The following is a 24,905-nucleotide window of genomic DNA, read 5'->3' on the forward strand; positions in this document are numbered from 1 at the left end:
CATCCAGCTGGGTGAGGGGTGTGTGGGAAATGCCCAGGTTCGCCTGGCTACTTCATTATATATTTTTAGGCGACAGGTATAAATGTTCCTCTTCAACCAGGCCTTTGGCTGATTGACATCCTACAGCCTTTTAATTGTATCTGAGAGCATCATTACCAGGTCGCTGATGAGAATGCTTTACTGGCCATCTGAAGTCATGATCTGGTCTGACTGGTTCATCTCACCTTGGGTTGCTCGGAGCAGACTCCATTGAGATGAATGAGCATGACCAACTTTGCTCCATGAATTTCAGCAGATCTGCTCTGAGAAGTGCTAGCAGTGGCCCCAATCCTCTGCCTATACGCTCATTGCTCACACAGATGCTTGTTTGTGGTACGCAAGTGAGCAGAGGGGCTTCCTTCCTCCACACTGGCTTAATTTAGCAGCCCACAGCTCTGGCAGTTGAACTGCTCTGTGCAAAGGAAACTTATCAAGTGGCCGGAGGGTGGGAGGAAGACGGAGTGGTGGCAGCAGTTCCTTTGTCAACCCAAAATAGAGCCGGTGTGGTAAAAGCAGCATCTTCCGGCAGTAATTACTCGGACATCTGTGCTGCCGACGTGTAGGAAACAAACAGCAGCTGCTGCCTCTCCAGCCCATTGATTCCTTCTCTCCGATCGTTTTTTGCTGTGAGATGGAGACTGGAGTGGGTCAGAAAGAGAAAAGTGGGCAGGGGCTGGCTGTGGACTAGATAGGAAGCTGCCGCAGACTAAGTCCAACCCTGTACCATGGAGCTATGGCTTTTCCTCTCCGAATCAAGCAAGGTTGTAGACCACATGTTTCTGAATAAAGGGCTGCTTTTAATAAGAAGCTGCCATGCACAAAATCAGACTATTGCTCCGTCTAGTTATCAGGACTGTCAAGACAGACTGGTAGTGGCTCTCCATGGTTTCAGGCAGTGGTCTTTTCTGGCCCTACCTGGAGATGCCAGAGATTGAAGCTGGAACCTTGTGCATTCAAAGCAGATGTTCAGTCATCACACTTTGACGCCCCCCTCCCCCACCCAACCTGGACCTAGGGAAACTCCATGGAGGCTGTCCAATGCAAACTAAGTGCACTTAAACCTCTGGAAGCCAATGTACACAAGACCGTTTCAGGCCTAGGGCCAAAATTCTTGAGGGTTTTTTGGGAGGGGGGATGGAGGGGAGGACCCTAAAAATACACTTGTGCATGGGTGGGTGTCGGGGAGAGGTGTTTTTATTATTTAATTTAAATGTGGGTTACATAATCTGAACTTCCAACTCAAACTAAATCCTCAAAGTGGAGATTAATATATATATATATCATTGTGCACACACCTCCAGAGCATGAGAAATTTTGGGAAGGACCTTGGCTCGATGGGAGAGCATATGTGTTTAGCCAACTGAAGGTCCCAGGCTTTAAAACCCTGATATCTCCAAGTAGTGCTATGAGAGATCCCATCTGAAACCCTGGATTGCTGCTGCCAGTCAAGTAAATAGGATGAATGACCAGTCCAGATGGATGAATGGGCAGTTCCAGTATAAGGAATCTTCCTATTTACAGTAAATCAGCCTTTTTGTTCAGAAACGTGGACTAGAAACATACCATACTTTATTTTGAGGGGATGGACCCCATAGTTCTGGGGCTGAGCATCTAATACCTCCACTGCATGCAGAAGCTCCTAGTTTCAATCCCTGGCATTTACTTGCAAAGCTAGGAACGTCACTTGTCTGGAATTCTGGATAGATGATGGTGATGATGATGATGATGATGATGCAGTTTGGATAGTCCTGAGATAGATGGAACATGGAACAATGGTCTTCCTAAGTTGCTATGCCTTTGGGAAGGGCCACAGCTCAGGAGTATAGCATCTGCTCTGCATTCAGAAAGTCCCATCTTCAATGCCCAGCATCTCCAAGTATTGCTAGGAAAGAAATGCCACCTGAAACCTCAAAGAGCCACTGCCAGTAATTGTAGGCCATGCTGAGCTAGATAGACTAATGGTCAGACAGACTCAGTATAAGACAGCTTCCCATTTTCCTAAATTCCAGTGGTGCTGCACTTACTCAGGCTTGGTGCCCTTTGGAATGAGGCAGCTGGGGGCTCGCTGCCAGTTTATAACTCTGAGAGCCATTTACAGATATACTAGTTGTGTGGAGGGGATGGAGGCACCCAGCCAATGTCTGCTGCTCCCATATCAGACTTTAGGGTGACCGCCAGCACCCTAAGAACCCCGAACTCTGCTCTCCATGTCTGTTCTCAGTCTGGACCGTCTTCCCTTTGCACAGACCCCTGGATGACATCCTTTGCTTTTCAGATGGCAGGAGAAGAGCTGCTTCAGAACATTAAAAATAGGAATGGTCCTGTATCCAGAAACAATTGGCTAGCAATTTAGTTCCCATGGCAACATTTTGCCCAGGCTATTGACACTCTGTCAAATCCAGGTGTTGCCTCAGGATACTGCTGCACTGATAGCCCTGCTCACATAACAACATGCGTGTGCTTGTATGCATATTTTAAGAATGCTCCCAAAAATCTGACTTGATTTTCTTGCTAGATTTCTTCTTTCTGAAGGGATACCCAGGAATTACCCCTTGTTCTTTTAATTTTGATTTAAAAAACCTGAAGCTTGTAATGTTCCTGTGCAGAAGCTGTCTCATACCATTGTTCCATCTAACTCAGTATCACCTACACTGACTAGCAGCAACATTCCCATGGTTTCAGGCAAGGGTGTTTCTCAGCCCTACCTGGAGATGCCGTCAGAGATTGAATCTGGGACCTTCTGCATGCAAGGCAGAGGGTCTACCACTGAGCTACATCCCTCCATTTGTGCTTCCCCTCACTGCCTTGCCATGCTACTGATGCGCATGTAGGCTTTAAGAAAATATTGCAAGGTTGCAGTCTCAATGGGATTGTGTGCACAAGTGCTTAAAATTCTATTTTGTGTTGAGTTTATGCAAGTCCACAGGAGTGTATGTGCGCACATCAGTAAAACACATGCAAGAAATGCACAGTCAGGTTTGCTTCTTTGCAGTGTTTTGGTGGCTCAGTGCATACTTGTGTGATGTTACTATAGCATAGAGCAATGAGAAATGCAAATTCGACTGTTTTTCTCCAATTATGGAATTAATTTTAGGACATCTCCAACTTAAATCAGAATCCACGTGGACTGGAAGGCTGAGCAGAGTCATCTCACTGGCTCTGCTCAGAAAGGAAGAGAAGGGGTCTGTCTGCTCCATTGCTAGAAAAGTCAAGGAGAAGAACTAAAAGCTAAATCAAAGAGGGAGCTCTTAGTCTCTGTTTCTATATGTTGGGTGGGGTTCATGCTCCTAGGTGTGCTTGGTCCCCAAACCGACCACTGCAGCCCTTGGTGCCTCCAAAGGTTTGCCTACCCTTGCTCTTGCAGGCCCCCTCAGTGTTTTAATTCTAATCTGAACTGTATCTCACCACTTCCTTCCTCTAAGGTTGTGGTGGGTTTTCATTCAGAGAAGTACTGACAGTTTCAGCTCAGAGTGAATATTGCTGCAGATGTTGGCAAGTATTGTTGGTGTGTTCATTGGCTGAAGGGCCCGAACGGATGCATGGGCAGCTAGAGACCCCGGAGCACAAATATAGCCCCAGTGGCTTCCACAGGAACCTAGGAACTTGCCTTCTATAAATTCATCTGATTCAGCATTGTCTGCCCTAACTACCAGCAGCTCCCCTAGGGCTGCACATGGGGGTCATCGTCCCCCCATCTTGCTTGGAAATGCCATGGGACGAACCTTCTGCACATAGAAAAGATGCTCTACCACTGAGTTATAGACCTTTTCATTTGGATCTTGACACAACCTGTGGGAAAGGACCATAGCTCATTGGGAGAGCCCTTGCAAGCAGAAGGTCCCAGGTTCAATCCCCAACATCCTCCGGGTAGGACTAGGAGAGGCCCTGCCTGAAACTCTGTAGAGTCATTGCCATCCACCATAGACAATGCTGAGATAGATGAGCCATCTCTGTCTAAGTAGGCTCCCTATGTCTCTGTGTCCTTGTGCATAGTCCCGATCCCAAGCAAATGTAACTCTGACACAAGTGTTCAGGAAGCCATAGAAAGCTTGTGGCGATATGTTACTGTTTGGGGTGGGGGCTGCCTAACTGGGGAGGGGGTAGTCACATAGATTCTGTTAACAATGTTCTCCCTATATACCCCTTTCCTGCCGCAAAGTCCAAGTGTTCTAACTTTGCATTTCCTAACCCCTACCCTTGATAAATCATTCTCTCCCTTTATTTATTTGCTTCCTAGATTCTAGGTTGGAAACCTCCAACCAAATTTCCTGGGCAGCTGTTTTGCCCACCTTTGCCTTTGGGGGGGGGACTTAGCATATAAGTTATCATAGAATGGTAGAGTCAGAAGGCACCATGAGGATCATTTAGTCCAACCCCCTGCAATACAGGGATTTGCATCTGTCCCATACAGGGATTGAATCTGCAACCGTGGCTTTATCAGCACCATGCTCTAACCAGCTGAGCTGGCATTGTGACGTCAGTGCATCTTGTCCTTACTGCTGGTGCATGGAAATGCTTGGGGAGTGAAGTAAGATGCTGGTCCTGCCCTCACTTCTCCATCAGGTCACCATGGCTCTGCAAAGTTAAATGGGTAATTCCCAACCTGTCTGTGGGCCCAAGGGGCCCCCTCTATAAAAGGAGGAACCTATTCCCGGATTCTGCCTTTCCGCCTACAGCCCATCAACCACCATTGGGGCATGTGGTTAATCCTGCCCTGTGTGTGCATCGGGTGCAGCCAAATTCTGTTGCAGCATTTCCTGTGTGCAGAGGAGGAGGCCCACAGTGACTGTGGTAGAGATGGATGCAAAATTCAATTCCGTTCACATTTAAAGGCCAGCTGACCTAATCTGAACTTTTTGAAATGAGATGTGAACCAAAAGGCAGCCATCCTTTGAAATTCGCACTTAGCCGAATTTTGCTATTTATTTTCTCTTTACATTTATATCCCACCTTCCTCCGAGGAGCCCAAGATATGACATACATAGTTCTCTTCATCCCCATGTTATCATCTCAAGAGCCCTGTGAGGTAGGTTAGACTAAGAGTGAGTGACCAGCCCAGGTTCACCCAGCAAGCTTCATGGCTGAGTGGGGATTTGAACCCTAGTTCCTTAGTCCAACACTCTAACCACTTCACACCACACTGGCTCTTGGGAATATAGTTCTCCAGGCAAGTAATGTGTAAAAAAAGGCACACAGTAGTGTATAATGTCAACATAAATGCCTATACTGTTGAAAATAACAAACAAAATGCATTGTATGAGGGAAGTTTGCTTGCAAAAGTCTGTACATTAGACCAGACTGCAAAAATGTGTTTATTAGGAGATATGCACACTAAAATGCTGATTAACTTCTGTGAATATTTTTTTAAAATCTGCAAATTGCTGTGGAAATGTGGAAAACTAAACAGGGTAGTGCATCATGTTTTGCCGCCTGAGGCAAAAAGGGAAGGTGCTGCTACTGCCATCTTGCTGCCTCCCTTACCTGAGTCACAGGGCAGTGCCTGTGAAGTGGCAGTGGCAGGTTCTGGCGATATCTTGCCAGAAGCTTCCACCACTGCTGCCACCACTTCTCTGTCACTGGCAGGGGTGGGCGGGACGCTCTTGGGGGCATGGCCTCAGCATGCCTCATGGGTGGCCCAGCCCTGAAAGGAAATTTTAAGATTGGAAGAATTGGAAACTTAGAGAACAAAATTGACAGATTTGCCCAACTCTCACCTGGGATAGCTTCTTTCCAAACAGAAATCACACAAAGAAGCACTTGTTTTCAGAAAAAGAGCTGAGTAAAGAAAGGAGGGGTTTGACCTGAGGGAGGAAGCAAGCCTAATGGAGCCCTTATGAGCATGTTTCGGTTAACTATCAAGCCATTTCCTGATGGCAGGAGGCAGGGTGTTAATTATAGGAAATGGATCTCATTCAGGACATGTTACTTTAAAAGGGACTGTCAAGATTGCAAGCACACATTTTACTCAAACTCAGTTTCCTGTTAAGCTACTGAAGAGTTTGGGGTGATGATCTAATTTCACTGCATTCAGGGCCGTCTTACCCATAGGCCGTAGTGGTGCGGGGCGCCAGGGTGCCAGCCTCTCAGGGGCACCAGGCCAGGAGTCTGGGGCCCAAGAGCTGGAGTCTGGAGAAGCAGCCATAGCAGCGGGCGATGGCCAGGGGAGAAGAGGGGAGCCCCAGGCCCCCCGAGGCCTCGCCACCCCGCACTCCACCAGAAATGGCGCCCCACGAGGACGAGCGCGAGGCTGGTGGCGGGAGTTCCCCGCGCCTTCCTCTGCTGTGTTTGCCCTGGCTGGGCCAGGCCTTGGCACTGGTGGCGGCCTTGCTGGCTGCAAAATACTATCGGGACTTGATGGTGGCCCAGCGGCAGATACTGGCAGAGGGAACCTCGCCACAGGGAATGGAGAAATCTTTGCGAGGCGTCTGCAGGGAGTGATACTGGAAGTCGGGGCTTCTTGGGGGGCAGTGAAGGGGGGAATGAGCAGAGTCAGGGCTGGTCTCGTGTGGCTGAGAAGTTGGCGGGCAAAAAAAGGCAGTTTGGGGGTGCCTTTTGTTTTGCATTTGGGGAGCCTTTTTGTTTTGCAATCTGTATATAGTGCAGCCCCGGAGCTGCCTGTTCAGAAAGGAAGCCTTGTGACTTCCAAGTAAAGTGTGTATCGCATTGCAACTTCACAGTGCCGTCCTCTCCCAAGTCCCGTGTGGGATTCTTCAGCGGGATATCCCAGTGAATAGGCTGGTAACCTGAGGTTTGCGATTGTCCATGTGCTTGGGAGCAAGTCCACTTGAATACCACGGGGTGCACTTCTGCGTAGACATGCATATGCTTGCAATGTAAATATACCTCACGTAGCATTTAATGAATGTAGGCAATTAACAGCCACAGGGATGGGATCACCGTCATTGCACATCTTCTGTAACATTAGTCATCCAATGAAGCACAATGGTGGGAGATTCATAGGCACAAATTTATTCACCCTGTACAATCCAGATGTTGTTGAACTACAACTCACACCAACCCAAGCCATCGGATTTGGGGGCTGGTAGGAGCTGATGCAAATTGTACTCCAACAACATAATATGGGGTGCGCCACAATATCTTCCCCTGCGGTACATAGTTGAACTATGAGATTTGTTGCCACAAGCTGTGATGATGGCTACAGGCTTAGATGATGTGTGTGACATGTTCATGAAAGGCATGTTGTGGCTGTTAGCTGTAACGGCTACCTAGAAACCTCTGTGTTTGTCCGAATGCCAGTTGCTGGGGTGGCTGTCTTGTCATGGTTGTGGGCTTCCTAGAGTATTTGGTGTGTGATGCAGAACTAGATTTAAGTATTTCCAAGTGGGAAGTGCCAGGCGCTGCCCAGGAATTCGAGGAAAACAAAAGTCCTTTGGAGGTTTTTAAGCAGGGGTTGGATGGCTATCTGTCATGGATGCTTTAGTTGAGATTCCTGCATTGCAGAGGGTTGGACTAGATGACTCTTGGGGTCCCTTCCAACTCTACAATTCTGTGATCTCCAGTGCCAGAGGCAGCATGCCTCATACTTCAAAGCACATTTAACGTGTGCATGCACTACAAGAATCCTGGGAACTGAAGGATGCTTGAAAATGCCACTCTAATGTGTAACTACAGTTAATAGGATTCTTTTTGGGTGGGCGGGTGCTTCAGAAGTGCTTTAAATGTTTGGTGTGTATGCAGCCAGAATATGAGTTAGTGGGGAATGACAGAGAGAGGGCTATGGTGCTCATGTCCTGCACAAGGGCTTCCCATAAACATCTGGGGTGGTCACTGTAGGAACTGAATGCTTGACTAGATAGGCTCTTAGTCTGATGCTGCAGAGCTCTTCCTGAGTGAGGATATCCCAGAATTCTTCTTGACATATAAGCATTGTTTTTAAGTGAACAGGGAAACATTACTGGTGGTTTTTTCCCTCAGTACTGTGAATGAGGTACACCACGAGGTGCCTAGCTTTGCTCAGTTGCAGACACCGGTGTGTCTTGGGTTGCTTTGTTGCCCTGGGCTGGGGGGCGGGCAGATCTTTGCACTCTGGCGCCGCATATGCTTAAGACAGCCCTGACTGCATTCACTTCCTCCTTATTAGAATGAAAAGTGTGGGCATTCATTGCACTTTCCTTGCTTCCCCATTTCCACATCCAGCAGCCTCAGGATGGCTGCAGCGGGCAAGGATTAGCATGGAGCAGGTTATGGCTACATGAACACTCTGCTTTTCTCATTAGGGACTCATGGTGACATATATGGTTCTCTTCCTCCCAGTTTATCCCCACAACAACCCTGTGAGGTAGGCTAGGGTGAGAGATAAGTCAAGGTCACCAAGTGAGCTTCATGGCTGAGAAGGAGTTTGAACCCAGGTCTTTGAGCTCTTAGTCTGACAACTCTAATCAACACATTTCACTGGCTCATGTGGCTGCCAAGATTTGGTTTCTTCTTTTTCTCCCCAGTATTTTTTCACTTGCTCGCCAAAAAAATGGTCACAGATCCAGACTTAGAAAATTCTCTACCCTTTGTCAAAGACAAAACTTTTAATAAGAAGAATACCTAGCTGTTGCTGCTTTCAAACTTAACACTTCTCATCATTGTAATCCTACCGACACCCTTGTAAGGTAGGCCAATTATTATCCCCCATTTTTTGCACAGGGAGGGTGCAACCTGTACAGGCTGTGGTCTATACTTTGAGAGTGAATGCAATCAGGCAGACCAGCTAAACCAGCCCTCCTTCCTCTTTACTGCCCCTGCCACCAGAGTAGACACAGAACAGGGGGGCGGTGGCGGTGGCAAAGAAGCATGACCCTCTCCACCCAGCCCAGTCCCCTGATGGAGATGCAAATCTCCTGCTTTCCAGTCTTCCACTTGATTGGTTCATGAGCAGGGAGAGGGGTGATGACCTCCCCTCCTCACTGATTTGCACAGCTAAGCTGGGAAAGGGGTTGTGTGTGCTGTGTATGTGTGTGAGAGAGTCAGAAAGTGGTTTGTGTGACCACGCCAACTTTTGGGCATGTCCACCCCAGAAGGCTGGCTATGGGTGGATGATGCTGCCCCACCCCCCACAAAAATTATTAGCCACCCCTAACTTTAGGGGTCACAATAATTTCTGAAGAGGTGTTCTAAAAATAAATGAACCTAACCACCTTTTCTCCTCCCTCAGGGGATTCCAGCCGAATAGTTTTCTCATTCCACCGAAAGGGGGTTCAAAATTACGACACTTTTCTCCTGAGCAAAGACGGGGCAACTCTCTATGTCGGAGCCAGAGATGCTATCCTTGCTCTTGACATCGGCAGCCCTGACTCCATCAGGCTGAAGGGTGAGGTGAGTGGGAAACAGGGATTTGGGATAAGACGTGCTGGAGGAAAATGAGGGGGTGGGTCTGGCATGGTGTTCTGGTGATGACTGGCCTTCTGCCCCCTCTCGCATAGCTACCACCTCATCTCTTTAGAAAGCTCAACCCCCAGGGGGTGGCGATTTCTTCGAATCGAAAAGAAATACCCACAAGGAGAAGCAGGGATTTGCACCAATTGCTCTTCTCATTTCCTCATTGACTTACTTTTGCCCAGCAAAGCCTGCTGTTATAAGATCATGAACCAAAGGGTCCTAGGCTCGTGAGGGGGAAGAATGCTCTTTGAGTTTAGCCGCAAGAACGAATTCCCTAGAATTTCTTTAGACTCAGATAGAAAATAAGAGCAAAGAGTACAAAGATGAAAGCAGAACAGTACGTCAAAAACAAAAGAAGCAGTTCAAGCCAGGTCTAGCTAAACTGTTTCGGTTCCTTACAGGCAGGTTTCTGGACACTTCAAGTACAGAAATCTTATGTGGGGATTGTGTTCCGGGGGATTTCCCCCCCCAGAATGCCCTGCCCCTTGCTACCACCTTCTTAATTCCTTTTTTTTTTTTTGCCAAGCCTGTAAAGCTGAATGCGCACAAGTTAAATGCATGTAAGTTGAGAGCTTTCTGTGTAGAATTAAAAAATAAATAAATTGTACCCTGCCCATCTCAATGGGTTTCCCGAGCCACTCTGGGCTGCTTTCAATAGAATATAAAAGAAGCCACCCAAATATCAGATGTTAAAAGCTTCCTGATACAGGACTGTCTTCAGATGTCTATGGAAGGTCGTATAATGATTTATCTCTTTGACATCTGATGGGAGGGCATTCCACAGGGCAGGCACCACTACTGAGAAGGCCCTCTGCCTGGTTCCCTGTAGCTTTGCTTCTCACAGTGAGGGAACCGCCAGAAGGCCCTCAGAGCTGGAACTCAGCTTCCAGGTTGAACGATGGGGGTGGAGGCACTCTGCACTCATGATCCAACGCATTGAAGACCACAGGATTATATAACAACAGCCCTCTCTTAAAAGGTGCCATCCCAGGTCCTGTTTAACCAGCAGAATTAGCCAGCTGATCACCTTCACCAAAATAATGTCCAGGGGCCAGAGACAGGTGGCTGTAAGGTGGAGATAAGCCACCTAGTGAAAAACGGCAAAATTATCTCAATTTGTGGACAGGACTTCTCCGTTAACAGATAATAGAGGACTAGGAAGACTCAAGAATCTTAAAAGGGGCAGACTGGGGACAGCAGAAATGTGCCACAACAAATGTTCCAAATGTTGTGGTGCCGTTTCTCTAAGTGGGCATAAAGAAGCATGTATTTGGACGGGGGGAGGGGGAGGAAATAACTTGCAAAAAATGTACTATATTATTAGAGGAAACGGCATACTGCAATTTGCTTATCAGCCCTACAATGCTGACAAATTTCACGAGGGCATTAAAAAAAAAACCATAAAGGGATATGCAAATGTGGAGAATTGAATTTTAGACTGGAAAAATGAGAAACTCACAGAATTACTACTACTACTACTACTACTATCTAAAGTCTTTCCCTTTTCCTGTGATAGATACTGTGGGGCCCCACAGCAACAAAAAAGGTTGAGTGTGTCTTCAAGAAGAAAAGCAATGAGGTAAGATATGTCTATGTCTCTCTGTGTGTGAAGCTTCATTTCCTTAGGGATTATAACTTACCGTAGTCTGTATGTGTGTCTGCATGCAGCAAATATAAAAGCAGACCCTGAGTGGGGTGGGGGTTGAATCAGGGCCAGTGGACATGGCGCTGACGAAACGGGAGCTTAACTCTTTCCTCCTGCATTTGGCTGGTTTCGGTCCCTATCTCCACTCCAAAACTGCTGCCTGACCCATGGGGTGGGAGTGGGAGTAAGATATAGCAAACTCAGCTGTGCAAGAAGGAGCAGCATAAAACCAGGGGTGGTTCTGCTTGCAGGTCTCCTGTGCCATGTCTAGTGTGCCTTCAAATTGGTATTTTCTGTGGGGCCAGGCGAGGGAGGAACAAGTCAGTCCAGACGTATATTTAACACACCCTAAAATGGCTTCAGGATTGTGGGATCTACTCTGGGTGGGTGGGGGGTTGTCTGTTTTTTGGGGATGAGGGGATTACTTGCTCTCTCAGATCCACTGGTGCCAGGTGCAAACCATGTACATTGACAGTTAAGAGAATTTTGAGCCCAGGAGTTTGTTTTGAGTGCTAGAACTGAATAGAGATCACAGTCCATAAACACACACACACACACAGAGAGAGAGAGAGAGAGAGAGAGAGAGAGAGAGAGAGAGAGAGAGAGAGAGAGAGCCATTCCTGGTCTGCTTGCTCTGCCCCCCCCCCCCATTTCTTCATTCCAACAGTATAATTTAAGGGGTGGGGGGGTCTTTGTTCCTGCCATTGTTAAACTGTTGAGAATCAGAAATCCTTGCCGATGTATTTCAAACCACCCAGGGCATTTGTCAAAGCAGAATTATACACAAGTGTCGCTCCCCCTGGTGGATAGTTTATTCATTTGCTTATTGGGGAATTTATAGCTTGTCTTTGGACAAGAGAGACCCTCAGGGAGCTGTAATGAAAAACAAACAGACAGTCTTGACTGTAAGCTGATTAAACAAAGGGGAGAGAGAGAGAGGGAGAGAGGGAGAGAGAAAGAGAAGGTGGGGGGCAGCAACCTCCCATGCTTGAAACTAAAAGCCAAAGCTTGTCTGGATAAATAGAAGTTTGGGGTCTATATAAAGCTCTTGAATCTTGTAGACCTGAGCAGGTATTTTGTGCCATAACTGTTGGGAGCCACCACCAAAAGGCACTCTTCTGGAGTGCCTACCAATCCTAGCTGATGGCAGGGCTTTGCTAGATTTTGAAGAGCAGGATGCTGCCTCTGTGTCATGGCCCCTGAGCTTGCACAGCCTCCTGAGCCAGGTGAGACTCATTGGAAGAGGAAGAGTTACCCCAGGAAAGCAGCTGTAAGAAGGGCCCATAGCCCCGGAGACAGAGCACATGCCTCCCATGCAGAGGAATTGCAGGCTCCCATGTTTTAAGGAAACAAATAATGCAGGTGTTACCTCTTAACCACTTCAAAAACCCATTCGAACTTGCAAGCAGAAAAGGGGCTGCTTTCGCGTGCATTCTGTACACTGTAGGACACAGTTGTGCATTTCGACAACCTCCCGGTGGAAACTTCCTCTGGGATGCAAATTCAAGTGGCAGCTGAATCTTGATTTCCCCTCTTCATTTCCACAGACAGAATGTTTCAATTTCATCCGTGTCCTAGTGCAGCTGAACGACACACACCTTTACGCCTGCGGGACGTACGCTTTCAGCCCCACCTGCACTTACGTTGTGAGTTCCTGGGGCAGAGAGGGAAGGGGGCAGGCTCCACCAGGCTAGCAACTAACCAAGGGGTAGCCAAGATGGTGCCCTCTGCCAGTTGTTGGACTCCAGCTCCCATCATTCCCAACACTGGCTATGCTGGATGGTGCTGATGGGACTTGCGGTCCAACATCTGCAGGGTGCCACATTGGCTAGTCCTGGACTGGCGAAAACCTCTGCATCCTTTGTGATGTTGCATCTAATCTCCAGGGGAGCACCCATTGGATTTCCAGACTGCTATGCTGCACCCCTGAACTATAACTGTCTCAAGAGACCCAATGGATGCCTTGTACCACCTGCCCACCCCTGAAACTGGAGCAGCCTAGTAACTAAGAGGCTGAGGCAAAAGACCAGAGATCCCTGGTTTGAATCTTGCTTTGCCATGAAGTCACTAGATGAACCTTAGGCAAGCTGTTCTTGCACACATCTCAACTTCCCCATCTGCAGTATGGAGAGAACAATAAAAGTTTGGTTGATTCTCAGAGCTTAGTCTCACCATTTTCCAAACACAGAGCCTCATCCAGACACAAAACTTTGAGGTTTTCTACAATCAAGCAGTATATATATATGTTGGTGCTGACCTTTAAAGCCCTACACGGCCTCGGCTCAGTATACCTGAAGGAGCGTCTCCACCCCCATCATTCTGCCTGGACACTGAGGTCCGCCTTCGAGGACCTTCTGGTGGTTCCCTCACTGCGAGAAGTGTGGTTACAGGGAACCAGGCAGAGGGCCTTCTCGGTAGTGGCACCTGCCTTGTGGAACGCCCTCCCATCAGATGTCAGGGAAATAAACAACTATTGGACTTTTAGAAGACATCTGAAGGCAGCCCTGTTTAGGGAAGTTTTTAATGTTTGATGTTTTATTGTACTTTTAATATTCTATTGGGAGCCACCCAGAGTGGCTGGGGAAACCCAGCCAGATGGACGGGGTAGAAATAATAAATGATGATGATGATGATGAAAAAATCAAATGAAACCAAAAGAAAAAAGGCTTACTGAACATCTGTGAACTAGTCAAGCATTCCTGCTTGACCTAACCTAACCTCCAAGGTTGTTTGGAGGATCAGAAAAAAGCAAGGGGTACACATAAGGCACCCAGAGCATCCTGGAGGAAGAGAAGAGCCATGCCCAAAATGCAATAGATAGAATTATGCAAGAAGAATTATGCAAAACTATATTAGGAAGAAATGACGTTTCCCAAATTGTGCAGCAAATAGGGATGCTTGCTTTCTGAAGGACGCTTTCCAATATATTCTTTTTTCCTTCTTTTCCCCCTTTTCTTTCCCTGGCTTGCTAGGACCTGGAGAATTTTACCCTGGCGACTGATGTAAACGGCAAACCTCTCCTCCTGGAAGGGAAAGGCATTTGCCCCTTTGACCCTCAACATCAGAATACAGCAATCGTAGTCGGTGAGCCCTTGTAACACCCCAGAATCATTGCCTGTCCCCCTCTCCTGCCCCACGACACATTACTGAAGGCTCTAATCCAACCTTCCCCATCCAGATGTTTTGGACTACAACTCCCATCAGCCCCCGCCAGCTGGCAATAGAGGCCTGTGCTGTTCCCGGACCCATGCTGGTGCCTTTCCCAGGGATGTGCACTGGAGATGAGATGCCCATTCTGGGATTTAACTGTTATGGGCCCTGGGGAGGGAGCTGAAGGGTGGGGAAGTTAGCAAAGCATACTGACCGACAAGATATTTAGAAAGGCAAAAAATGGCAGCAGTGAATTACCAGAACTCCAGAGAACAGGGACTGTTCCTGAGAAGGAATCATCTTGTTTCCTGCCTTTACTCTGCAGATGGTGAACTTTACACGGGTACCAGGAACAACTTTCAAGGCAATGAGGCCATCATTACTCGCACCCTGGGCAGCAGGACTGTTCTGAAGACAGATAACTGGCTGCATGGTAAGAGCAGAACCAGAGGACTAGGGAAGGGGGAAGGGTCTTAGTCCAATCCCCAACTAGTATCCAGTGACTCCCACCATCCACCATGGCCTGGTCGCCTAGGCAACTGATAAGTTAATGGATTGGTACCCAGAGAAGATGCATCTCCTAGGCAACAAGGTTTCGCCTGGGGATTCACACCAGCTGAGTCGAGAACTGGGAGGGCAAAGGGGATCTCATGTCTGGCTTCCCTCTCCAGGTGATGCAGCTTTTGTGGCCTCCTTCAACATCCCGGTTGACGACAAGGTCTACTTTTTCTTTGGGGAAACAGCTAAGGAGTTTGACTTCTTTGAGAAACTGACCGTCTCCAGGGTGGCTCGTGTCTGCAAGGTGAGCCATCTCAAGAATCAAGGGAGCTTTTGAGCTGCGACTTGCTTGGGCTCAGCCCCAGAAACATATTTTCTGTGGCAAAGCTTTAGCTCTTGAATGTCTGAAGGAGTAACACATGAGCATGTGCAGAGTGGCTGTCCCTTGCCTTCATTCATCACATATCTGGGATTGGAAAAGAGGGTTTCCCAAGAAGGAACTGGAGCCAGAATTTAATTTTAATTATTTTGCTAACATATTGGAAAGGTTTTTCCTTTACAAAAAAAGACAACAATAAGGCCAAGGTTGGTAGTTTGGAGCAAGGAGACATAATAGAGATTTATTCCCTTTTGGACAATAGTGGACTGCCAATGATTTTCCCTTCCCCTCTCATAATGCTTGAATTATAAGAAGTTGATTTGGGGCAGACAAATGAAAGGACGAAGTGTAATTTGAGAATCCACTGGCACAAGATGTACTGATGGCTGGTAGCTTAAATAGTTTTTAGTATTGGATTTTTAAAAAAAGTATTGGACAAGTTCACAGAGACTAGGTCAGCCAGTGGCAATTAAATAGGACTTCTGTGTTCAATCTCCCTCTGAATATCAGATGCTTTCATGCCCTTGCTCCTATCCATCCTTCCTGAAATCTCTTAACTGGAGACCAGAACATAAGGGGAGCTTCTGCTAAATCATAAAGGATGCCTTTCTAGGGTTGCTTTCCCAAAACTGTTGCCCACCAGATAGTAGTAGTAGTAGCAGAAGAAGAAGAAGTAGCATCATCATCATCATCATTGCATTTATTAGCCTTCACCAGTGGATCGATGGGCAGGTTGCAACAATTTAAAATTCAGAATTAAAGATAGGAAAAGCAATTAGGGGTGTTGTACTACTACTGCCATTATCACTGTCCAGTTAGGGCCAGTGACTCCACCATTGCAGCATGTTCCTTTGGGTCCCTTCCAACTCTACAATTTTATTACAGTGGTACCTCGGGTTACAGATGCTTCAGGCTACAGACTCTGCTAACCCAGAAATAGTGCCTCGGGTTAGGAACTTTGCTTCAGGATGAGAACAAATATTGTGCAGTGGCAGTGCAGCGGCAGCAGGAGGCCCCATTAGCTAAAGTGGTGCTTCAGGTTAAGAATGGACCTCCGGAACCAATTAAGTTCTTAACCCGAGGTACTACTGTATTCTGTGAACATTTGTAGGGTTGCAAGCTATGGAAGGTTGATCTAATGACTCTAGCATAGGGATATCAGAAACCATTGGTGAAAATTGAAAAGGAAGTGAAAATTGCTGCAATCTGTGCTTCCGTCTGTGGCCAGGAATGGAAATCAGTCAGGCAAATTCTATTTGTACTTGTTCACATAATTTTGTTGGGTTTTTTTAAGCACACAAACAATACATAATGAATGGCTTATTAAACATTGTTATAACGTTTCTCTTTTACATTGCGATGAATGTAACTTCACAATTTACATAACTTACACTAAACAGCAGACAGCAAGATGAATAACATAGTAGTTGGTGAAATCTGAACTGCAGTGGAATGGAAGCAGCGCTGATTGTGACAAAATGCAGTTTGGAGGGGAAATCGCTGCTTTTTTACATCCCAACTCCAGCATCTTGCTTTTTCTCTCAGTGGTCAACCAGACTCCTCTGGGAAGCCCAGAAGCAGGGCACCCATCTAGGGAACAGCTAAGGATTGAACCTGAGATCTGCCTCCAGATCATAGGTGGCAAACTTCACACAGGCACAATGAACAACTTTTCAAGTGTGTGTTATAAATAGTTAAATAAATGGGAAGAAAAGTCACATTGCACATCCTCAGTGTGAGGACTAAGCATATGCTTTTACCACTGTTGTTGTTTAATACATCGTGATTCAGGTTTCATTATAAAATCAAGGCCAAAATCCAGAGAAAAATGTGCAACATTGCATAAAACAGAAAAACAAAGCAAACAGTAACATTGACAGGATTAATACAGACAACCAGCAATCTGATTATCCCAAGAGAGCCATCAGACAATTCAGGGGCTACTTAGGGACCTGAGGGTGAAGGGGAAGTTAATAATAATAATAATAATAATAATAATAATAATAATAATATACAGTGGTACCTCGGTTATCAAACGTAATCCGTTCCAGAAGACCGTTTGACTTCTGAAATGTTCGAAAACCAAGGCACAAAGGGAGGTCTGCAAAGTCCATGAAGAAAATTGGAAAAAAACTGAGCGGAAGCCATTGGACTTCCGAGGCGCGTTCGAAAATGTAAGCATTTACTTCTGGGTTTCGCCATTCAGAAACCAAAACGTTCAGCTTCCAAGATGTTCAGCATCCGAGATACCACTGTCTACTCCTTCAATTGGTCTGCTATCAGGCCAACAGTGAGTAAACGAGGAAGGGGTTAAATTGTCTCCCTGGTTTGTTAGTGATGCTTGCTTTTCCATCCTCTCTAGAATGATGTTGGAGGAGACAAGGTGTTGCAAAGGAAATGGACCACGTTTCTGAAAGCTCAGTTGTCTTGCACCCAGCAGGGGCAGTTCCCTTATACCGTCATCCAACACATGTTTGCCCTCCCACAGCCAGGAGGTGGTGCTGATTTCTACGGTGTCTTCGGTTCTCAGTGGTAAGGCTGTGAGGGTCTTAGTCTTAATGAGGGTGGGGAGAAATTTGGGTTGGTCTGCATTTTAACGGGAACCTCCCTAATCTACACTTCCCCAAACATTAAATAAAACATTAAATTGGTATCTGAAGAAGTGTGCATGCAAATGAAAGCTTATACCCAGAACAAACTTAGTTGGTCTCTAAGGTGCTACTGGACAATTTTTCAATTTTTTTATTTATTAAATTAATTGAAACTCAACTATCCTTCGAAACTTGCACTTCTCTGAATTTTGCAATTTAGTTCTCCAGCCCCAAATTGCGTATCTTATTGACAGCAAGAAGCCAAAAGGAATTATATTAGGCAAAATTGTTTATAAAAAAATGTGTGTCAGGAGAAATGCACACTAAAATGCTGACAAATGTTTGTACAGACCTTTTTAGAAAACTATAATAAGGCAAACTGATGTGGAAATTCAGCAAACTTAAATTGAGATTGGAAAAATGAGAAACTGAGAAAAGTTGAAATTGACAGATCACCCACTCTTACCTCAGAATTCATTTTTGGTCTAGCATTGTGCTAATTGGAGATAAATAAATGTGCCTCAGAGAATATGCAAAATTCTAGTGGGGCAACTACCTTGTATATTTCTTTGCAGGCAGGCAGGAAATCTTGGGAGCTCAGCAGTGTGTGCCTTCAGGCACGATGCTATCAAAAAAGCCTTTGATGGGAAATACAAGGAGTTGAACAAGGACTGTTCCCGATGGATGACCTACAATGGCCAGGCCATGAACCCTCGTCCTGGCAGTGTATGTATTGCTCCTAGCATTCTCCTTGCATTGAAGCCAGGGTCTGCCTTGCCCTCTTCTTAATCAAGTTTGATATAAACTTTCCTGCCTTTAAATATAGTTCTTGCACCAAATTGAACAGGCCCTAGAAAGGCAGCCATAACTCCTTGGTAAACTGAAGAGGCAACTGTTCCCCAGGTTGGAATGGATGTTCTTCCCATCAGCAATACTCCTGGGCCAAATCCAGTGGTTTATCCAAAACAAATCATGTAGCTAAAAAGGATGATACATGGGCCATGTTGTCTTAAGGTTTCTTGTCCTCTCTGTACCTTTCTCTCTGCCTCTCCATATGCTTGGGCGGGTGGTAACATGGCAAAAGGTGTTACGTATCCAGCATGCCTGGAATTTTGCTGCCATAAAATGGTTTGCACTGTTGGTCACGAGTTCACCTGGAGGTGTTGTTCAGTTGTGCAACAATGTCAAAGTAATGTCAGGTGAGGAGAGTATCTCACTGTACATGGAATAGTGCTGATGCCAACTGAATAGTGGTGACCTCCCAGTTCACCTAGATCAGCTGTGGACCTTTTCCAAGGCCTATCAAGATCATGGTGTGGAGACGAAAGGTTCCTTCCATGATGTTGATCTATTTCTTCTGTAATAGTTGCAGAATAAGATTTTATTCCTTCTGTTGTCCTGCCCAGTTCCAGCACTTTCTCTCTTATGGCATTTGGTCAGCTGTAGGTGTCCTTTGGAGGGTCCCCAAAGCTTTCGATTCAGAACACAGAGCAATTCAAGCCTCTATATGTCCTTCCAACTCCCAGCACCTTCCAGATTCACAGACACTTTAGCCCTGGCTGTCATCTTCATAACTACAAGATCATGTCACCCCTACCCAGGTGAAGGGGTGGGGAAAACCCACTCAGTTGTTTCTGTGACAAAACACCAACATATTTGCACATGCAGATAAGCTACTTGGCCAGGGTATATTGTCTTAACCAAGAGACTGGATTGACCAGTTCAGCAGGTTCACTCTGCTATATTCTAAGCTCCCCATTACTAAATCACAGGCTTGGTGGGACCCACAGATATAATCCAGAGCAACCCCACAAACCTACAACAATATTTTAATTATTACAGAAAGAACTAAGTGGTGCTCCTGGTCACTCTGTTGGCTTTTTGCAGCACCATAGCTCAGGGCCAGCTTTGCCTGGAAAAAGGCCCCACATTCAATCTCTGACATCTCCAGGCAAGGCTGGAAAAGAACCCTGCCTGAATCTCTGGCTGCAAGTGGCTGCAAGTCAGTATAGATCGGGGGTAGCTGACGTGATGCTCTCCAGAAGTCATTGGATGTCAGCTTCCAACATCGCAAACCATTGGCCATTGTGCTGATCCCGGGGGGAAGGTTACCGCTGGCGTAGTCAAAGTCCGGTCCTGGGTCACTAGCCTGGAATCAGTCCACAAGGAGCGGGGCGAGGTCCGAAGCAGGAAGCCGGGCGGGGACAGGAGCACTGGAGAGTCAGGTCTGGGTCCGGGCAGGAACAGGTACTCAACAACGACGTTGCTCCCACAACCTGGGACCAGGCCGACTGGCCTTTATCTGTTCTGAGGCCAGGGGCGGTCCCGGCCCCTAGGAGACCCACCTCTCTTGGCCTTAAAGCGAGCACTCCTCCTGGGAGAAACCAGTTCCCTTCACCTCTCTGCCCTGAGCCTCTGCAGTTCAGGAGAGGCTAAAGGGTTACTGGGCCCAGGGGGAGACTCACCTGCAGGCACTGAGTCCTCAACTACCTCTGGAGCCAGAGTGGGATCACCTGGTGCCTGCTCCTGAGGATCCGGCACAGGTGCAGGCGCTTCAGAATCAAGGCCATGCCCCAGTTCAGCCGGCCCTGGAGGCAGGGACTCCTGTGCAGGCTGGGATTCCTCTGGTTCATCCTCTGAATTGGAATCCCAGGCCATCACAGCCATTCTGAGGGCAGCAGCTCAGTACAGGGGTACCGTACCTTGGTTCTTGAACTTAATCCGTTCTGGGAGTCTGTTTGACTCCCAAAGCCATTCGACAACCAAGGCACGGCTTCTGGTTGGCTGCAGGAGCTTCCTGCACTCACTCGGAAGCCATGGAAGCCGCATCGGACATTCGGCTTCCGAAAACATTCGCAAACCAGAACACTTACTTCTGGGTTTGTGGCATTTGGGAGCCGATGTGTTCAGGAGCCAAACCTTTCGGGTACCAAGATACCACTGTATAGTTTTACAGTAAAAAGCTAGAAGAACCAATCGTCTGACTCAGTCAAAGGCAGCTTCCTATCCTTTATAATGTTTGAGCTTCTTCTCCCTGCAGTGCTCTGTCGGCCCGTCTTCAGACAAAGCTCTGACGTTCATGAAAGACCACTACCTGATGGATGAGAAGATTGAGCCGACCCATAACCAACCTCTGCTGGTGAAGCAAAACGTTAAATACACCCGGATTGTGGTGCACCAAACTCAGAACAGCTTGGGACATCCCTACAACGTGATGTTTCTTGGGACAGGTATGGGTGGTTGTTGTTTGCTTTGGTGGTAGAGATTGAGCTAATTGCTTTGTCACCTCATTATTCCCTTTGACCCAACAAGGGCTGCAGCATTTAACCAACTGATGAGCTGAACAGCATTGATTGCAAGCATTTTGATTAATAATAATAATAATAATAATAATAATAATAATAATAATAATGTTTTATTTATACCCTGCCCATCTGGCTGGGTTTCCCCAGCCACTATGAGCAGCTTCCAACAGAATATTAAACAGAATAAAACTTCAAGCGTTAACAACTTCCCTAAACAAGGCTGCCTTCAGATGTCTTCTAAAAGTCAGATAGTTGTTTATTTCCTTGACATCTGGTGGGAGGGCATTCCACAGGGTGGGCACCACCACTCCCAGAAGCTAGCTGTCCATCGTGTCAAAGGTCACCAGATAATGTGCTAAAGGTTCATAGAATCACAGAAGCGCAGAGTTGGAAGGGACCCAAAGGGACCTGCAATGTAGGAACCACAACCTTCTCCCATGAGAAGCTGGGAAAGCTGATGGTGGGATTGCAGACGCCTTTGTCCATCTTTCCAAGCCTCACCCATCTTAGCTCTTTCTGCTTAGGGCCTAGTTTCCCCTTGAAGTCAGGAGGGGCAGCCCCCTCCTCTTATGGCTTACTTTCTGTCAGTCAACAGAAAGGCAACCCCCTGCCACACAGTTAGGGCTCTGAAAGTGGAAGTGAACCTCATGTATGAAGGAGGGTGGACTGCAAGAGGGGAAGAGGTCAGTTTCCCTCACCCACATGCATGGGCGTAGCCAGGATTTTTGTGGGGGGAGGTTCAGGCCTTTTCTTAGGGGGGAACAGAATCTCAGTTAACTATGTAGGGGGCAGCTGCCCCTCCCCACCCCCACCCCTTGGCTACGACCATGCTCATATGCCCCTTTTGGGGACACAGAGCCCTTGATGGGGCAGGCCTGCATTTTAACAAACCCTTCCGCCAGCACTATGTCTCACTTGATACTTTGTCTTCCACAGACAAAGGTGCCCTTCACAAAGCCGTGGTCGTTGGCACCGAGGCTCACATTATTGAGGAGATCCAGCTGTTTGAGAAGCCAGAGGCAGTCCAAAACCTGCTACTCTCCCCTGAAAAGGTGGGCATCCTTTCTTGCATAGGATTGGGGCAACATACTTTTAAGGGGCTGTATCTCATTAAAAAAACCGCAGACATCCATCTCATAGCTACACAAAGAGAGAAACAAGAATAAGAATGATAATGATCATGGTCTTCCTCTGCCTGTGCCTTCTTAGGGGATTCTGTATGTGGGCTATTCCACGGGAGTCCTCCAAGTGCCCTTGGCAAACTGCAGCATCTACACAACCTGTGCCAACTGTGTTTTAGCGCGAGATCCTTACTGCGGCTGGGATGGGCAGAAGTGCCGAGATATCTGGGGTGCTACAGAGAACTTGTGAGTATTTGCAGTATCCCTCAGGGATTGTTGCATTAAAAATATAACAGGGCCCCCAAATACGTGCATGATAACTGACACAATCCAGTCACGATATCATAATGTGGTGCTAGCAGTCCCTTCCTAACTTATGCTGTGCTAAATTTCACATCTGTAGTGCAAAAGAAGCCCGTAGCTTCATGAAACCTCTGTGTCCAGAGGTAGTCCATCACTGAATACCAGATGCTAGGAACCAACAGCAGGGAACTTCCTTACTTGGAAGCTTCCGAGAAGCATCTGATTGGCTGCTGTGAGAAATGTGATAGTGGGGTAGACGAACTGAAATATACTCAGAGTCGAGTGTGGATTTCATGCTCTTTATTCAGCTCATAGTAGTAAGGAATGCCAGTTCCCCTGAAATGTCTGCTTTATATACACAATGGGCCCCACGTGATTGGCTAATTCCGGGATTCTCCTGTAGGCCAGTCAGGTTGCAGATTCACTTCCACCTGGAGTTGGATTGGGTGGCTCCTGCGGACCAATCAGACTGCAGCATTCTGGATCCTATTGTTCTAGGACCAATCAGACTGCTGCATTCTGAATCCTATTGTTCTAGGACCAATCAGACTGCTACATTTTCGATCCTGTTCACTCAGTACATAACAAGGACCCAACTCAGTCTGATACAACATGGCTCAGCTTAATTGCTCCCTAAATGCTAATGGTGTTGTGGTGGCACTAGAGTCTGTGATTTTGGGTTGTGGTGCTCCTTTTGTGAAGCATCCCAGATATAGGTTAATACCCTCTCATCCCACCCCCTTCCCCGTCTCCTTGTTATTTATTTATTTTTCTTAGGTTTATACCCCCACCTTTCTTCTGTCATGGAACCCAAGGTGGTGAGCATGTGGTTACGGAGAATACTTGCCTTGCATGTAAAAAGTTTCAAATTCAATCCTTAACATCTCCAGGTAGGACAGGGATAAAACTCCCTGTCTGAAGCCCTGGGAAGTCGCTGCCCAAATCAGTGCAGACATTACTGAACCAGTAATAACAATATAATCATAATCATAATTTATTACTTATACACCACCCATCTGACTGGGTTGCTCCAGCCACACTGGGCAGCTTCCAACAAAAATACAGTGCAGAGGGGATCAAACATTAGAAGCCTTCCGAAACAGGGCTGCCTTCAGATGTCTATGGAAAGTTATATGATTATTTAACTTCTTGACGTCTGATGGGAGGATGTTCCACAGGGAGGGTGCCACTAGTAAGAATGCCCTCTGCCTGGTTCCCTGTACCTTCACTGCTAGAAGTGCCCTTGGAGCTGGATCTCTTTTTATTGCCTAGACAGCGGGGGCAGAGACGCTCCTTCATATATACAGGGCTGAGGCCATTTAGGGCTTTAAAGGTCAGCACCAACACTTTGAATTGTGCTCGGAAGCATACTGGGAGCCAATGTAATTATTTTAGGACCCGTATTATGTGGCCTGGTGGCTGCTCCCAGTCACTAGTCTGGCAGCTGTATTCTGGATTAGTTTTAGTTTCCGAGTCACCTTCAAAGGTGGTCATACATAGAGCACACTGCAGTAGTCCAGTCTGGAGATAACCAGAGCATGTACCACTTTGGCGAGACAGTAGCCGGAAAGGTGGGGTCTCAGCCAGCGAACAAGATAGAATTGGCAGACAGATGGACTAAAGGTCTGTATAAAGGAGCTTTCTATGTTTGTATGGGTCATAGGCGCTCACCTATCCAGGTACTGTCCAGACCTGTCCCACACCTGCTTCAGCAAGGTGGCATAAACCTTCTCTCTCTCTATCTCTCTCTGAAATAAAATGCAAATTTTGAGAGGAGAAGTCTGTCGACTGCTGTAACCCACAAGAGCTAATTGGGCTCTCCATGGACAGTCGTACCAAATGCCATGTGCTGAAGACAAAATGCAGGGCTTCGTGCTCCATCTGTAGGTTTCTTGGAGGCCTCTGCTTGGCCACAACAGAAAACACTGAATTGGTCTGCTTAGTAGGGATGAGGGAGAAATGTGGCTTGATTCAAAACACTTTTTAAATGAGAATCTATCTAATACATGCTTGCCTAATACATGTGAACTGAAATGCACGTATCTTTCAAGATTCACGCTTCTCCAGATTTTGCTATGCAGTTCTCCAGCCAAAACATGCTTACAAGAATAAAGGCTTCTATTAGTGAAAAGAATGTGCTAGAATGCATTAAATTAGGGAAATTATTGCAAAAAAAAATGCATATACTAGGCAAAATCGCATGCACATGAAAATTAGTATGAGTTATCATGTAGACTTGTGAGAGGAAATTGCTATCTGTTTTTTAAAAAATTATTTATGCTTTTCCAGTTTATACATTTCACTAATTTTACAATCATTTTAACATTTCAAAACTTGACTTCATCCCCCCTCTTTCTGTGGTTCCTTAAATTTATTTTTAATATCTTCTGCATATCCAAATTAACTTAATTTGCTGATTTATTCATCTGCTTTAAATATATACTCTTATAAAACTGCAGGTTATTACAATAATCCTGCCAATGTTCT

At 46.6% G+C, this 24,905-nt stretch overlaps 1 protein-coding gene across 9 annotated transcripts in view; it reads left to right on the forward strand.

The window, feature by feature from the left end:
- Positions 1 to 24,905, forward strand: part of LOC307204741 (semaphorin-4A-like) — a 69,215-nt gene that overhangs the window by 37,994 nt on the left and 6,316 nt on the right. For all 9 annotated transcript variants that reach the window (XM_079956619.1, XM_079956623.1, XM_079956620.1 and 6 more), the window contains 11 exons: positions 9,203 to 9,363; positions 10,943 to 11,005; positions 12,619 to 12,717; positions 14,044 to 14,155; positions 14,547 to 14,654; positions 14,893 to 15,023; positions 17,461 to 17,630; positions 18,265 to 18,415; positions 20,730 to 20,919; positions 21,931 to 22,046; positions 22,204 to 22,361. In XM_079956619.1, the coding sequence (XP_079812745.1) occupies positions 9,203 to 9,363; positions 10,943 to 11,005; positions 12,619 to 12,717; positions 14,044 to 14,155; positions 14,547 to 14,654; positions 14,893 to 15,023; positions 17,461 to 17,630; positions 18,265 to 18,415; positions 20,730 to 20,919; positions 21,931 to 22,046; positions 22,204 to 22,361 (1,459 nt within the window). The remainder of the gene's footprint in view (positions 1 to 9,202; positions 9,364 to 10,942; positions 11,006 to 12,618; positions 12,718 to 14,043; positions 14,156 to 14,546; positions 14,655 to 14,892; positions 15,024 to 17,460; positions 17,631 to 18,264; positions 18,416 to 20,729; positions 20,920 to 21,930; positions 22,047 to 22,203; positions 22,362 to 24,905) is intronic.

This window comes from Podarcis cretensis, assembly GCF_951804945.1.
Source record: "Podarcis cretensis genome assembly, chromosome: 16".
Lineage (NCBI taxonomy): Eukaryota > Metazoa > Chordata > Lepidosauria > Squamata > Lacertidae > Podarcis > Podarcis cretensis.